This window comes from Molossus molossus, unplaced genomic scaffold (genome assembly GCF_014108415.1).
Source record: "Molossus molossus isolate mMolMol1 unplaced genomic scaffold, mMolMol1.p scaffold_m16_p_22, whole genome shotgun sequence".
NCBI classification, from domain to species: domain Eukaryota; kingdom Metazoa; phylum Chordata; class Mammalia; order Chiroptera; family Molossidae; genus Molossus; species Molossus molossus.
In genome coordinates, this window is record NW_023425358.1 from 6,290,329 (window position 1) to 6,305,116 (window position 14,788).

Genomic DNA, 14,788 nt, shown 5'->3' on the forward strand with positions numbered 1-14,788 from the left:
ATTCAGCGGTAAGAAAGAAAGATCTCTTATCCTTTGAGACGACATGGAAGGACCTCGAAAGTATTATCCTAAGTGAACGAAGCCAAGCAGAAAAAGACAAATACCACATGATCTCACTTATATACGGAATATAATGAACATAACAGTCTGAGGAATACAGTAGACCCAGAAACATGGAAGTAGGGCACAGACTGACATCCCTCAGAAGAGGGGGTGCGGAGGTGGGGGAGTGGGAAGAGATAAACCACAGAACTTATATGCATGTATGCATGACCAATGGACATGGACAACTAAGCCGGGGACGGGGCGGAGGTGTGGTGGGGTGGGGGGTGCCAATGGGGTTAAAAGTTAAAATATCTGTAACAAAAAAATAAATAAAAAATTCATAAAAAAACAAACAAAAAAAACAACAAAAAAAAACCCGTAATCACCTTTACTCAGATATTTGAAAGCAATACAAGGATAGATTAATACCAGTTTTTAAAATTTAAGACCTAAAACTCTTTTCAAATCATCAAAAAAGAAACTCCTCAAAGTACAAGGATAATCTATATCACCTTAAACCAGTGGTAAAAGGCTAATATATAAATTTTATTTAGAATTAAAACAAATACTTAGTGTTACAAACACAATATTAAACTTCAAGAAATATACCACTAATTTGGAATAAGCATTTATTAGCACAATGAGAACTTGGGGACAGACCCAGAAGGGGGGAACGGGCCTGGCATTTGCACCCCACCGCAGCAGTTGGTCACACCATCTGCACAAAGCTAGACACACAAAGGGGCTACGGTCTGTGATGATCTGTCAGTGGTGGCAAAGGTGAGGGGCCCAGGAGGTACAGCTGCTACTTGTCCTGGTCAGAAGACTCTCTTTCAAATGTGCAGGCCACGAAGCAAGTATCACATGTCTTGGGGACAAGGGGATGCTCTGGTCTCATAATTCAAAGCCCATAAAGCTGAAGGTACAGAGCACAGTGGCTCTGTCATGATGGTTCTTTGGAAGCAAATGAAGACATGGTCAGCATGCGGCTGCTCCTCAGCAAACTTGAGAAGCTGCCTTTGGCTCCCACCCCCCACCCCCCGCCCCATGGCAGAGCTCCGCCTGGGATCTGAATATAGAGGCAGCTACTCAGCACCACTCTCCAGTTAATGTGTTTGACATCTGTGAGCCTGGTCTGGACATTGAGAAATCTCCTCTGGTTATTAGACGTTAATTCCTCTGTTACATTCAGCCTATTAGCAGAGTAAAATAAATTAGTTGAAAGATTGTGATCCCTCTGAATATTCCCTTACCCACCTGGGATCTTTAGGGGTGGGTGAAGGACATCTGAGGCCCTGGACCCAGATCACTACAGTAGTTGAGGGAGACCCTGGCACACTGGCTGCTGCTGGGGCCGTGCAGGCCGAGTGGTGGCATGATGTGGCTGGCATGGACCCTGGTGCTAGGCGTATTCCTCTCTCTCTCTGGAAAGCAGCGGCAGTGAGTATCCGCTGCAGGGAGCATTTCCCCATTGGGCGCTGGGGTCCCAAACCAGGAGAACCTCCCGGAGCCTCTTGCCACCGCCTGAGCTCACTGTTCACCCACCATAAATCTTTTGATTGGAGCATTTAATTCAAATACACACACACACACACACATACACATTTAAATTCTCACCTGAGGATATGTTTTAATTGTGTGTTTTTTTAAATTTTATTTTTAGGGAGAGAGAGAGGGAAACATCGATGTGAGAGAAACATTGATAAGTTGCCTCCCACAAGTGCCCCCACCAGGAGATCCAACTGACAACCTAGGCATGTGCCCTGACTGGGAATTGAACCTGCAACCTTCTGGTGTATTGGGGAATGCTCAATCAACTGAGCCACGCTGCCAGGGCCTATTTACATTTAAAGTGATTATTGACAGGTACATAGTTATTGACATTTTATTATTTATATTTAAGTTCCCTAGAAGTCTCTTTAACATTTCCTGTAACACTGGTTTGGTGGTGATGAACGTTTTTAGCTTTTTTTAAATCTGGTAAGCACTTTATCTCTTTTTAAATTTTAAATTTTAAAGTCTTGATGGGTAGAGTAGTCTTACGTGTAGGTCCTTGCTTTTCATCACTGAATATTTCATGGTAATCCCTTCTGGTCTCTAAACTTTATGTTGCGAAATCAGCTGACAGTTTTATGGGAGCTTCCTTGTAGGTAACTGATGTGTCTGTGCAGACATTTTCGGGCTCATCTTGTTTGGAATTTTCTGCAATTTGTGGACTTGCTGTGTATTTTCTTCATATAGGAAAATTTTCAGTCATTATTTGTTCAAATACGTTCTCAATCCCTTATTCTCTCTTTCCTCCTTCTGGTAGCCCTATGATGCAAATATTATTACACTTGATGTTGTCTCAGAGGTCCCTTACATTATTATTATTTTTTAAAGTTCTTTTTCTGTTTGCTGCTCTAATTGGGTGTTTTGTGCTATTTTTGTCTTACAAGTCACTGATTCAATTTTCTGCTTCACCCAATGTGCTTTTGATTCTTTCTAATGTAGGTTTCCTTTCAGTTACTGTATTCTTTATCTGACTTTAAAAAAATGGTCCCTAGGTCCCTTTTGATGCTTACTATCTCTTTGTTGCAGGTCTCATGAAGTTTATCTACCCTTTCCCCAATTCCTTAAGTATCCTTATAACCAGTGTTTTGAACTCTGTATCTGGTAGATTGCTTGACTCCATTTCTTTTTCTTTTTTCCTTTCTTGAGATTTCTTCTGTTACATTTGGGATATATATTTTTTTGTATCCCCATTTTGTATGCCCTTCTGTGTTTGTTTCTATGTATCAGGTATATCTACTACTTCTCCCAATCTTAGCAGGGTGGTCTTATGTAGTAGGTGCCCTGTGGGACCTACTTGCACAGTCTCCCTGAATCTCTTGAGTTGGGTTCTCCAGGAGTGTCCCCTGTGTGGGTTGTGTGTGCTCTTCTGCTGTAGTTGAGCCTTGATTGCTGGTGGCATGTCAGTGGGTGGGATTGAGGTTCAGGCTGGTTGGCTGTGAGGATTGGCCATCACCATAGCCTATGAGCTGCTGTGCAGGTGCTGACTGTATGGAGTTGATCTGCCCTAGTGGGGTCTGGTGTCAGTCACAGCCTCCCTTTGGGTATGCCACTTGTGGAGCTAATTGGCTGGTGTTCTCTTGTGGCTGCAGCCGGTCACCATGTGTGTTGTTGGGGACTCTTGGGGGGCATTCTGGTGCAGGTCAATGTCGGACACTGCCCGTGACCGGCCTGCGGCTCCCTGTTAGGAAACATAAAGTGATCCCTGGTTGATAGCTGCCTGTGCTGCTCCTGCATGCATTTGGGAGGGGTCAAGCTGCAAACTAAGGCTGGCTACCACCAGTGTCAGGCCTGGGGAAGGTCAGCGAACAACTCGCTACCCACATACTGGTTGTTCTGCTCCTAAGGCTCACCCACTAAAAGGTCTCCAGCGGTACCTGAGCTGGATGAGGCAGTGTCTCAGGAAGTCACCAGGACTGGGCCAGTGGTGTTCACCTCCTTAATACAGATACAGATCTGGTGCCAGTGCCGGTCACTCAGCAAAAGTCTCAGGGTATAGCGAGCATTGCCTGGGGCTTGTGAGCCTTTGTGGTGGGGCAGGTCTTAGGAAGCTGTCGGGGTAGAGCTGGTGGAATTCACCAGGCTGATGCAGATTCACCTTGTTCCTGGGGGGGGGGGGGGGGAAGGGCTTCACACAGGAACAATGGCAGCCATCCCTTGAGCCTTCACCCTGAAGCCACACAACTCAGTTTCTACCTGTATGTCTTTGGCACCCCTGGGTCACTGTCCTTTTATTGGAGTCCCAGGTGAGTGCCTATGAGCAAGACTTTTAAGAGGGTACCTGGGCTTCCACATGATTTTCACAACCAGATGTTGTGTGGACTCTATGTCCTGACACTGGTGTTCTGAGATGGGGAGTCAAGTGTGGGGCTGAGATCTCTTGCTCCTAAGGTGGGACCTCTGCAGATGACATATCTCTTCAAATTCTCAACCACCACATGGGTGCGGGGTCAGTCTATGGCCCCCCAACCAATCTCAGTGTGGCTTCTTCTTTATATCTTTATTTATAGGAGTTCTGTTCAGTTAGTCTTCAGATGGTTATCTAGGTTAATTGTTCTATAATATAGTTGTAATTCTGATGTGGTCATTGGAGGAGATAAGTACATTGTTTACCTACTCCACCATCTTGATCAAATTCCTTGAAATTACACAATTTTTAGATTAATTTGGACAGAATGACCAGTTTTATCTTTTTATCTGTGAACACGATATCTCTTCATGTTTTATTTAACATCTTTCAATAAAATTTTATTTTCTTCAGAAATACAATATACATCTTTTGTTATTATTCCTATACACCATTATTTTCTACTTTTTTTTGTGTGGATATCAACAAACTGATTCTATATTTTATATGGAGAGGCAAAAGACCCAGAAGAGCTAACACAATCTTGGAGTAGAAACAAAGTTGGAGGTGTGATACTACCCAACATTAAGAATCACTATAAAGCTAAATTAATTAATTATTGATGAAAGAATAGACAAATAGATTAGTGGACAGAAATAAACCCACACAAATACAATCAAATAACCTTTGACTGAAGGCTAAAGGCAATACAATGGAACCAGGATAGTCTTTTTAAGAAACTGTGCTCTAACAACCGGCCACACGAACAAAAAAAATGAATCTGAACACAGGCCTCCTCATCACAAACACCAGTTCAGGACAGACCCCAGGCCTTAATGTAAAACACAAACTATGTAACTCCTAGAAGATAACGTAGGAGGAATGATGATCTTGGGTATGGCAGTGATTTTTACATACAACACTCAGGGCAAGACAGTCCACAAGGAAAAATTTATAAACTGGATTTTATTCTAATAAAAAACTTGTGCTCTGTGAAAGACAATGTCAAGAGAATGTGAATACAAGCCACAGAGAGGAAAAAATATTTTCAGAAGACAGATCTGATAAAGATGTTATTCAAAATATACAAAAAGCTTTTAATACTCAACAATAAGAAATTGAACAATGGTATTTAAAAAAATGGGCTAATGACCTTAACAGACACTTCACCAAATTAGATATACGAATGGCAAATAAGCATATAAAAAGATGTTCAACATTATATGTCATTAGAAAATTACAAGTTAAAACAATAATGAGATACTACTACATTCTTCTAGAAAGGCCAAAATCCAAAACACGACACTGAAGGCTGATGCGGATGAGGAGCAAAGAAAGTCTCCTTCATCGCTGGTGGACATGTGAAATGGTACAGTCACTTTCGTGGTTTCCTATAAAGCTAAACATATACTCTTACCATTGGATCCAGCAAGTCATGCCTCTTGGTATTTACCCTCCACCCCAAGATTGAAAATCATGTTCACACAAAGCCTGCATATGGATTTTTATGGCAACTTTATTCATAGTTGCCAAAAAAACAGAGGCAACCAAGATGTCTTTCAGGAGGTGAATAAACTGTGGTATAGTCAAGATAATAGAATATTATTTAGCACGAAAAAGAGCTATCAAGCCATAAAGACAGAAAGAAACCTTAAATGCACATTGCTAAGTGAAAGAAGCCAGTCTCAAAGGGCTGTATGATCCAATGATATGACTTTCTAGAAAAGACAGAACTATGGAGGCATGGAAAGATCAGTGGCTACTGGGAGGGAGGGATAAACAGGCAGAGCACAGGGAATTTTTAGAGCAGTGGACTGCTCTGTACGGTACGATAATGGTGCTGCACATTTATCAAAACCCACAGAATGCACACCGCCGCCAAGACTGAACCAGAACGGACACTATGGATTTTGGGTGATCGTGTGTGTCAGTGTAGGTTCATTGTAACTTTCAGCCAAATTTTGCTATGGACCTAAAATTGCTCTAAAAATAGTTTATTAATTAAAATCTGCATCCAGAAGAGATGAATGATAAACAAGATGCAAAGGAGGAAATGGCAGAGAAGCAAGATTTGAAGAGATACTGAGTGATACTTCTCTAAACTGCAAGAAAAGCAGGAGCCAGCAGCAGCTGGAAGCTGGTGAGGGGAGGAATGATGGTTTGCATAGAGGGCCTTGAGCCAAAGCTGGACCCGGAGGAGACGGAACCGAAGATGCTCGAGGATGCGAGCTCCTCCACATGCAACTTCCTCATCCATGTGGCCCTGCTGTGCGTCACTCCTTTTATCTTAAAGAAACTGGCCAGGACATGAAGAATGGACATCATGTGTGAATGTGTGATATGGAGAACTTGGTTACAGTTTCGACTCTGCAAATGAATAGGCCCTGAAAGATGGAAGAAACTCTTTGATTGAATGAACATAAGACTTGTGAAAAAAAGTTTGGCTCTGGAAAATGACCTTCATAACTAAAATAGAAAATTGTTTGGGAAGAACAAAAGATTTTGTGGCTACAGTAAGCCTTTACACTTGTGATATTCAGCCACCACGAAAGGTGGCACAATTGTAAATAATGTCAAACTCTGATCTTCCATTAGCAACCTTCCTGCGGGTTACCTTCTCTCATCTTGCTGCCAGTCTTGATCCAACCCCTCAATTCTGCTCCGCTGCCTTATTGGCAAAATCAGGCTCTTACCAGGTCCCCCTGCTCCAGGCTCTTCTCTCCCTGATTTTGAAATTCCCCTTCCCCTCACTCCCTCATACAGTCTACCAGCCAAACTTTTGCCTTCACCTCTAATGCATATTCCCAAACTGACCACTGCCACAGCTGAACCCCTGGTTTGGGGCACTGTGCTTCTCATTCGGATAATAGTAATAACTTCACCCTTGCTCCCCATGATTTTCCATCTCAGCCTGAGCAATTGTTTGGAAATACAAATCAGGTAATTTTACTTCTGCGATATTCAGAAGCTTCCCATAGGCTCTCACAGCATTTAGAGTAAAACACACACTAGTGTCCATATACTTCAAAGTCCCATATAATCTGGGCCTGCCGACTTCTCCGACATGATTTCCACCGCTGTCCCCTCACTTACAGTGACTGCTTGCTTTTGCTCAGGTGTGACAGGCAGGATGGCTCATCAGGACCTCTTCCTACTGGCCCTGCGGAAGACGCCGGGTGGCCATGGCCCACTCCCCCTGCAGTCCTGGCCTTCACTGCAGACTCCCTCTCGGGGAGCCTCCTCTGACTCTCCAGCTTGGTCATTGTCGCTCGATCTCTATTAGTTTATCTTGCTTCATTTTTTCTTCACAGCGCATTTTTATTTATGTTCTTGTCGTTGCCTCTCCTAAAATAAAAATGTCCTGAGGGCAGGAATTTGAACTTCTATCTTCAACACCTAAAATAGTGCCTGTTAAACACTGCGTTTCCGATCAATGTTTGTGTTCCTAAGTCAGTCTCACAGGGAAGCTTCGGCATGTCATATCTTAATAAGGTGGAATTTTATTGTCCTTCAAGATACTTCAGAATCTGTTCCTTTATAATCTTATCTTATATCATGTCCCTTCACATGGCTTGTAATCTACCCAAAGTGGGCCACGTGCTGTTTCCCAGACACACAGCTCTCCAGGGCGGGCGTCGTGCACGGCGGTCACTCCAACTCGCGTGCCGTTTCCTGCACAGTGTCAGTGTTCCTTCTTAAAACACTTAAAACCCATCCCAGTGTGTCCCCATCTGTGAGGGTGATGCTTTACCACGTTCTGGACCTAAAAAGTCCCCTTCTCACTCTGAATTCCGAGGACTGGGATCTTGGGTGCCGCCACTTACAGCGATGCACCTTGCGTTTCCCCGCACTGCCCTTGAGACCCAGCCCTTGTCCCATGGTAAGTCCCCAGTACAGAGTTGTTAATGGATAGTATAATTTGTACATATCTCTGTCTCTTTTTTTTTCAAACTTTATTGAGATATAGCTAACATGTAACATTGTATAACTTTATGGTGTACACGGTGTTGATCTGATACACATATATTGCAATATGATTACTTGCATAGTGTTAGCTAATACACACATCATGGCATATAGTTACCATTTCTTTTTTGTGGTAAAAGCATTTAAGATCCACTCTCTTAGCAACTTTCAAGTATATGGTATGATATTGATATCTATAGTCACCATGCTGTACATTAGATCCCTAGAACTTACGAATCTTCTAACTGTAAGTTTGTACTCTCTGACCAATATCTTCCCATTTCCCCCACCCCCAGTTCCTGGTAACCACCATTCTGCTCTCTGTTATACAAGTTCAGTATTGGAGGATTCCACAAATAAGAAATATCACACAGTATTTTTCTTTCTCAGACATTTAAAATATTTATTCTTAAATTACAGGTAATGTACATTATTAAATTAGTTTCAGGTGTACAACCTGTGACTAGACATTTATACAACTTGCAAAGTAATCACCCTGATAAATCTGATACCCATCTGACACCATATATAGTGATTGCAATATTATTGACTATATTCTTTATGCCGTACTTTATATCCCCATGATTATTCTGTGACCACCAATTTATACTTTTAAATCCCTTTACCTTTTTCACCCATCCCCCTCAACCCTTCTCCCATCTGGCAACCTCAAAATGTTCTCTGTATCTATGAGTCTCTTTCTGTTCTGTTTATTTAGATTCCACATATAAGTGAAATCATCTGGCATTTGTCTTTCTCTATCTGACTTATTTTACTTAGCATAATACCCTCAAGGTCCATCCATATTGTTGCAGATGGCAAGATTTCACTCTTTAAAAAATTTTTTTTTCTTTATTGATTTTAGAGAGGAGGGAGAGGGAGAGAGAGAGAGAAACATCGATGAGAGAGAACATCAATTGGCCGACCCCTGCATGCTCCCCACTGGGGATTTGGCCCACAACCTGGGCACATGCCCTGACTGGGAATTGAACTAAAGACCTCTTGGTGCATGGGTCGATGTTCAACCACTGAGCCACTCTGGCCAGGTGATTTCACTCTTTATTATGGCTGAGTAATATTCCATTGTATATATGCCCTTCTTCTTTATCCATTCATCTATTGATGGACACTTAGATTGCTTTCATAGCTGGGCTATTTTAAATAATGCTTCAACAAACACATGGATATATATGTCTTTTTGATTTAGTGTTCTGGGTCTCTTGGGATAAATACCCAAAAGTGGAGTTGCTGGATCTTTTTTTGTTTCTTGTTATAGCCTGTGTTTTAAAGTCTATTTTGTCTGGTATAAGTCTTGCTATTCCTGCTTTTTTGTTTTGTTTTCATTTCATTAAATATATTTTTCTCATCTCTTAACTTTCAGTCAGTGTGTATCTTTCAATCTAAAGTGAGTCTCTTGTAGATAGCATATGTAAGGGTCTTGTGGGTCTTGTTTTCTTATCCATTCAGTTACCATATGTCTTTTGATTGGAGCATTTAATCAATTTTTATTTATTTATTTTATTAATTAGTTTCGAGAGAGAGTGAAAGGGAGAAATAGAGATAGAGATAGAGATAGAGATAGAGATAGATAGAGAGCCAGAGAGAGACATTTAGATTTGTTGTTCTACTTATGCATGCATTCATTGGTTGATTCTTGCATTGCCCTGACTGGAAATTGAATCTGCAACCTTGGTATATCAGGATGATGCTCTAACCAATTGAGCTACCTGGCCAGGACTAATCCATTTGCATTTACAATATTTGTTGATAGATATGTATTTATTGCCATTTTATTACTCATATTTTTTTATATTTTTATTTCTTTTCCTCCTTCTCCTTCTTCTTCCACTCCTCCACCTTCTTTTTCTCCTTAAAAAAGACCCTTTAACATTTCTTGTAATACTGGTTTGGTGATAATGAACTCCTTTAGCTTTTACTTGTCTGGAAAGCTCTTTATCTGTCCTTCAATTCTAAATGATAACTTTTCTGGATAAACTTGGTTGTAGGTCCTTACTTTTCATCACTGAATATTTCATGCCAATACCTTCTAGCCTGCAAAGTTTCTGTTGTGAAATCAGCGGACAGCCTTATGGGAACTCCCTTGTAGATAACTAACTGCTTTTCTCTTGCTGCTTTTAAGAGTCTTTGTTTGTTGCCTGGCCGGTGTGGATCAGTGGATGAGGGTCATTCAATGGACTGAGAGGTCCTGGTTTGATTCCCGGTCAGGGCAAAAGCCTGAATTGTGGGCTCAGTCCCCAGTAGGGGGCATGCAGATGGCAGCAGATCAATGTTTCTCTCTCACATCAATGTTTCTATCTCTTTCTCCCTTCCTATCTTTCTTTAAAAAAAAAAAATCAATAAAAACATACTTTAAAATATATTATTTGTTTTTAGCCTTTGGCTTTTCAATTATGATGTGTCTTGGTATGAGCCTCTTTAGGTTCATCTTGTTTGGAATTCTCTGTGCTTCCTGGACTTGTATGTCTGTTTCCTTCTTCAGGTTAGGGAAGTTTTCCATCACTATTTTTGAAATAGGTTTTTAATTTCTTGCTCTCTCTCTTTTCCTTTCAGCACCCCCATGATGTGAAATTTGGTCCACTTAAAGTTGTCCTAGAGGCTTTTTATACTATCCTCAGTTTTTTTTTTGGGTTCTTCTCTCTTTTTGCTGTTCAGATTGGGTATTTTCTGCTGCCTTATATTCCAAATCACCGATTTGATTCTCTACTTTATCTAGTTTACTGCTGATTTTCTGTAATTTATTCTTCATTTCAGTTCATGTATGCTTTATTTTTGACTGGTTCTTTTTTATAGTTTCCTTGTCCTTTTTATGCTGTTGAGGGTCTCATTAAGTTCCTTGAGCATCCTTGTAACTATTGTTTTGAACTCTGTATCTGATCAAATGATAAAGTTTGCTTGCCTTTATTTCACTTAGTTATTTTTCTGTAGATTTCTTTCTTTCTTTTTGTTTTTCATTTGGGTCCTGTTTTTTTTTTTTTTTGTCTCCACATTTTGGCTGCTTCCCTGTGTTTGTTTCTATGTATTAGGTATAGTGCTAAATCTTCCAGACTTGGTAGAGTGGCCTTGTGTAGTAAGTATCTTGTAGGAACCAGTGGTGCAGCCTCCTTGATCACCCCAGCTGGGTGTTCCAGTTGCACCCCCTGTGTTGGTTGTGTACACTGTCCTGTTGCAGTTGAGCTTTGATTGCTATTGGCAAGTTACTGGGAAGGATTGACTCCCAAGTCTGATTGGTGTTGAGGACCACCTGTGACTACAGAGAAGAAGCCACTGTGCATGGGCTGACCCCATGGAGCAGGAATTGCTTCAGTGGGGTTTTGGTGCTCACCATGTCCACCCCTTGAGTGTGTTGCTTTTGGAGGTGGTAGGGCTGTAATCCATTACAGTCTGAAGCTGTCTACCTGATGCACTGGCTCTGGGGCCTCCTGGGAGGTGCAAGGTCAATCACTGCCTTTGAACTCCTGGCATAAGCTACAGTGTGATCTCACATGGCTGCTACTTGTGCTGGGCTTGGAGGTACCCAGGAGAGGCCAAGCTGAGAACCAAGGCTGGCTGCCATCAATGCCAGGTCTGGGGCCACTTAGCAAGAAGTACAGTGCACACAGAGACCAAATGCTTCTTGTTTGAGAGATTTTAGGAAAGCCCAAAGCATGAGCCAAGAGAGGCCATGTGTATCCAAAGCCACTGGAAATATCTTCTGTGGATTCACAAGTTGGGTGGGGTGGTGGTCTCAGGAAATCACCAGGTTGAGGTGAACAAAAATAGCCAGGTTGCTGGAGACTCACATATGTTACCTGCCTGCTGGCTCTGTGGGGGAAGGGCTCAACAAATAAACAATAGCCTCTGCCAGTACTTTTGTTTGGGAGAAACCTGTTCCTCCAGCCCTCATCCTGAAGCCAGACCATTCAGTTCCTCCCTCTATGTCCCTGGAACCTTTTGAGCTGCTGCCCAAATACTGGAGATCAGAGTGAGTTTGAGTAAGTCTGTGTGCAAGCCCTTTTAGGAATGCCTGGGACTCTAGTAGCCCTCCAACTCATTTAGCCAAAATCCCTGCTGGTTTCCACAGCCAGAAGCTATGGGCACTTCTCTTTCTGGCACCAGAACCCTGGCCTGAGGGTTCTGATGTGCAGTTGGGACACCTCACTCCTTAGAGGGGTCCTCAGTTGCTAAAATATCCATCTCCATTTTTCACCACCACCTGTGGGTATGGGACCAGCTCATTCTCTGCCCCTCCTATCAGTCTTGATGTGGCTTCTTCTTCATATAATTAGTTGTAGGACTTCTGTTCAGCTAAATTTCAGGTGGTTCTGAATGATGGTTATTCTGTAATTTAGTTGTGGTTTGGGGTGGTTCTGAGTACTGTGTTCACCTACACTGCCATCTTGACCAAAAGTCTCTGTCTGACCTATTTTGCTTAGCATACAGTCCTTAAGGACCACTGATATTATTTCAAAAACCAGGGTTTTATTCTTTTTCATGGCTGAATAATATCCTATAGTACATGTGCATACCACAAATTCTTTCTCTTTCTCTTGTTGATGGACTCTTAGGTTGTTTCCATGTTTTGGTTATTGTAAATAATGCTGCAACAGACACGAGAGTGTGGACATTACTTTGATAACCTGTTTTTCTTTTCTTTTCTTTTTTTTTTTTTATCCTCACCTGAGGATATTTTTCCATTTTTTGTACAGATAGAGTGGGAGGGAGAGAGAGGAAGGGAGAGAGAGAGAGAAACATCGACGTGAAGGGACACATCGAGTGGCTGCCACCCGCACGACCAACCAGGGCCGGGGACAAACTGCAACCGAGGTACGTGCCCTTAGCGGGAACCGAACCCGGGTCTCTCCAGACCGCAGGCTGACGCTCTAACCACTGAGCCAAACTGGCCAGGGCTGTTTTTATTTTCTTTAGATCTATACCCAGACGTGGAATTACTGGGTCGTGTGATAATTTTGTTTTGAATTTTTTGCAGAAAATTTATACTGTTTCCATAGTGGCTGCATCAATTTACATTCCCACCAACAGTGGGAAAGGATTCCCTTTTCTCCACATCCTCTCCAACACTTTTCTCTTGTATTTTTGGTAATAGCAGTTCTAGTAGAGGTGAGGTGCTATCTCCTTGTGTTTTCTATTTTCATTTTCCTGATGATTAGTGATGAGTATCTGTTGGCCATTTGTGTCTTCTTTGAAAAAACGTCTATTCAGTTTCTCTGCCCTTTTTATATTTTTATTTTATTTTTTATCAATTACTAAAAAATTTTAATAGCCACTCATAACTAATTTTACAAAGTTACCTGAAACATAAGGATATAAAGACATTGAAAGTAAAAACATGAAAAAAAGATACACGTGATGACACAAAAATATACTTGTGAGTACATGAAACAGAGTTTACACTTGTGTTATAATTTATTATTGTATTATTTTCCATGGGAACAACTTGAAACTTAGTTTTGTCCAACCATGTATTATGCAAACATAAATCAAATAATAAATAATAATATGCAGTAGACTTGAAGGCAAAAACACTACTAGGAATGAAGAACACTTTACATTAACAATTTCAGTTTACCAGGAAGATCCAAATTCACCTAAATTTAATAACATACTGTAGAGTATATAGAACAGAGACATGAAAAATTGAAAAATTAATGCCCATAATAGGATGTTTAACACACCTCTCTCATTCAGGAATAGAGTGTACCAATTTCACAAACAGTAGACTCCCACACAAAAAATTAGTAAGAAAACTTAACATGAACAGCAACTTGAAGTCAACCTTCATAGATCACCCACTGTAGCCAACCCTGTTTCCTGCTGACACTAAGGTGTTATTCCCAAAATTCACAGACAGCAACAGAGAGGCACACTTGAACATTTTTTAAATTGACAAGATTGTGCTATAAGTCAACTTTCAACAAACTTGAAAGGATTAAAAATACATAAATTGTGTTTCTTGTGCTTGTTGTGGCAGAAATTCAGTGGGTGGGAAGAGACAGACTGCAACACACTCCAAGGATTAGAAAAAGACTGTTTAATGCACACGGTGCTGTCCCAGCGGAGTCACCTCCAAAGGCTGAGCCCCGAGCCCGGCTTCCAGCGCCTTTGATACATGTTAAGCCTCCAGGCATTTGGGGGCCTTCTAGTTCCCTGTAGTTTAGGCTTTGGGGGACGTACGGGAATTATAAAAGCCAGGGGTGGCGTTGCTGCCCTGCCTAAGCGTCTGCACCTGGCTTGCCCTCTCATGCTCATTGCAGTTATTCTCACCCAGGTCTCACAACCAGGGTCTGCTGCTTGCATGGACACACTTCAACTGACTTCGGCCTCATCGCTCCTCTCTGCCCATTTTTTAATTGAATTGTTTTTGTTATTAATTTGTATGATCTCTTTGTGTATTTTGTATATTAACACCTTATCTGACGTGATTTGCAAATATTTTCTCCAGTTCCATGAATTGCCTTTTCATTTTGTTGATTGTTTCCTTTGCTGTGCAGAAGCTGTTTAGTATGATGTAGTTCCACTTGTTTATTTTTGCCTTTGTTGTTTGTGTTTTAGGTTTCATATTAAAAAAAAAAAAATTATTACCAACGGCATACTTCAAAGAATTAGAACATTTATTTCAAAAGTTCATATAGAACCAAAAAAGGCCTCGAATAGCCACAGCAATCTTGAAAAGGAAGAACAAAGTTGGAGGGATCACAGTACCAAATTTCAGGTTATACTACAAAGCCACTGTAATCAAAACAGCCTGGTACTGGCACAAGAACATGCATATAGACCAGTGGCACAGAACAGAGAAACCAGAAATGGACCCAAGGCAATATGCTCAATTAATATTCGAAAAAGGTGGCAAGAGCATACAGT

General features: G+C 41.4%; 1 protein-coding gene and 1 pseudogene across 1 annotated transcript; one reads left to right on the forward strand and one right to left on the reverse strand.

Annotated features, from left to right (window-relative positions):
* Positions 1-850: 850 nt before the first annotated feature.
* Positions 851-1,517, reverse strand: LOC118639741 (annotated as a pseudogene).
* A 4,581-nt stretch (positions 1,518-6,098) lies between these two features.
* LOC118640319 (mitochondrial import receptor subunit TOM5 homolog) lies at positions 6,099-14,033 on the forward strand. Its single transcript, XM_036277254.1, has 2 exons — positions 6,099-6,242; positions 13,899-14,033. The coding sequence occupies exons 1-2, from the start codon at positions 6,099-6,101 to the stop codon at positions 14,031-14,033; spliced, it is 279 nt and encodes a 92-aa protein (XP_036133147.1).
* Positions 14,034-14,788: the final 755 nt, after the last annotated feature.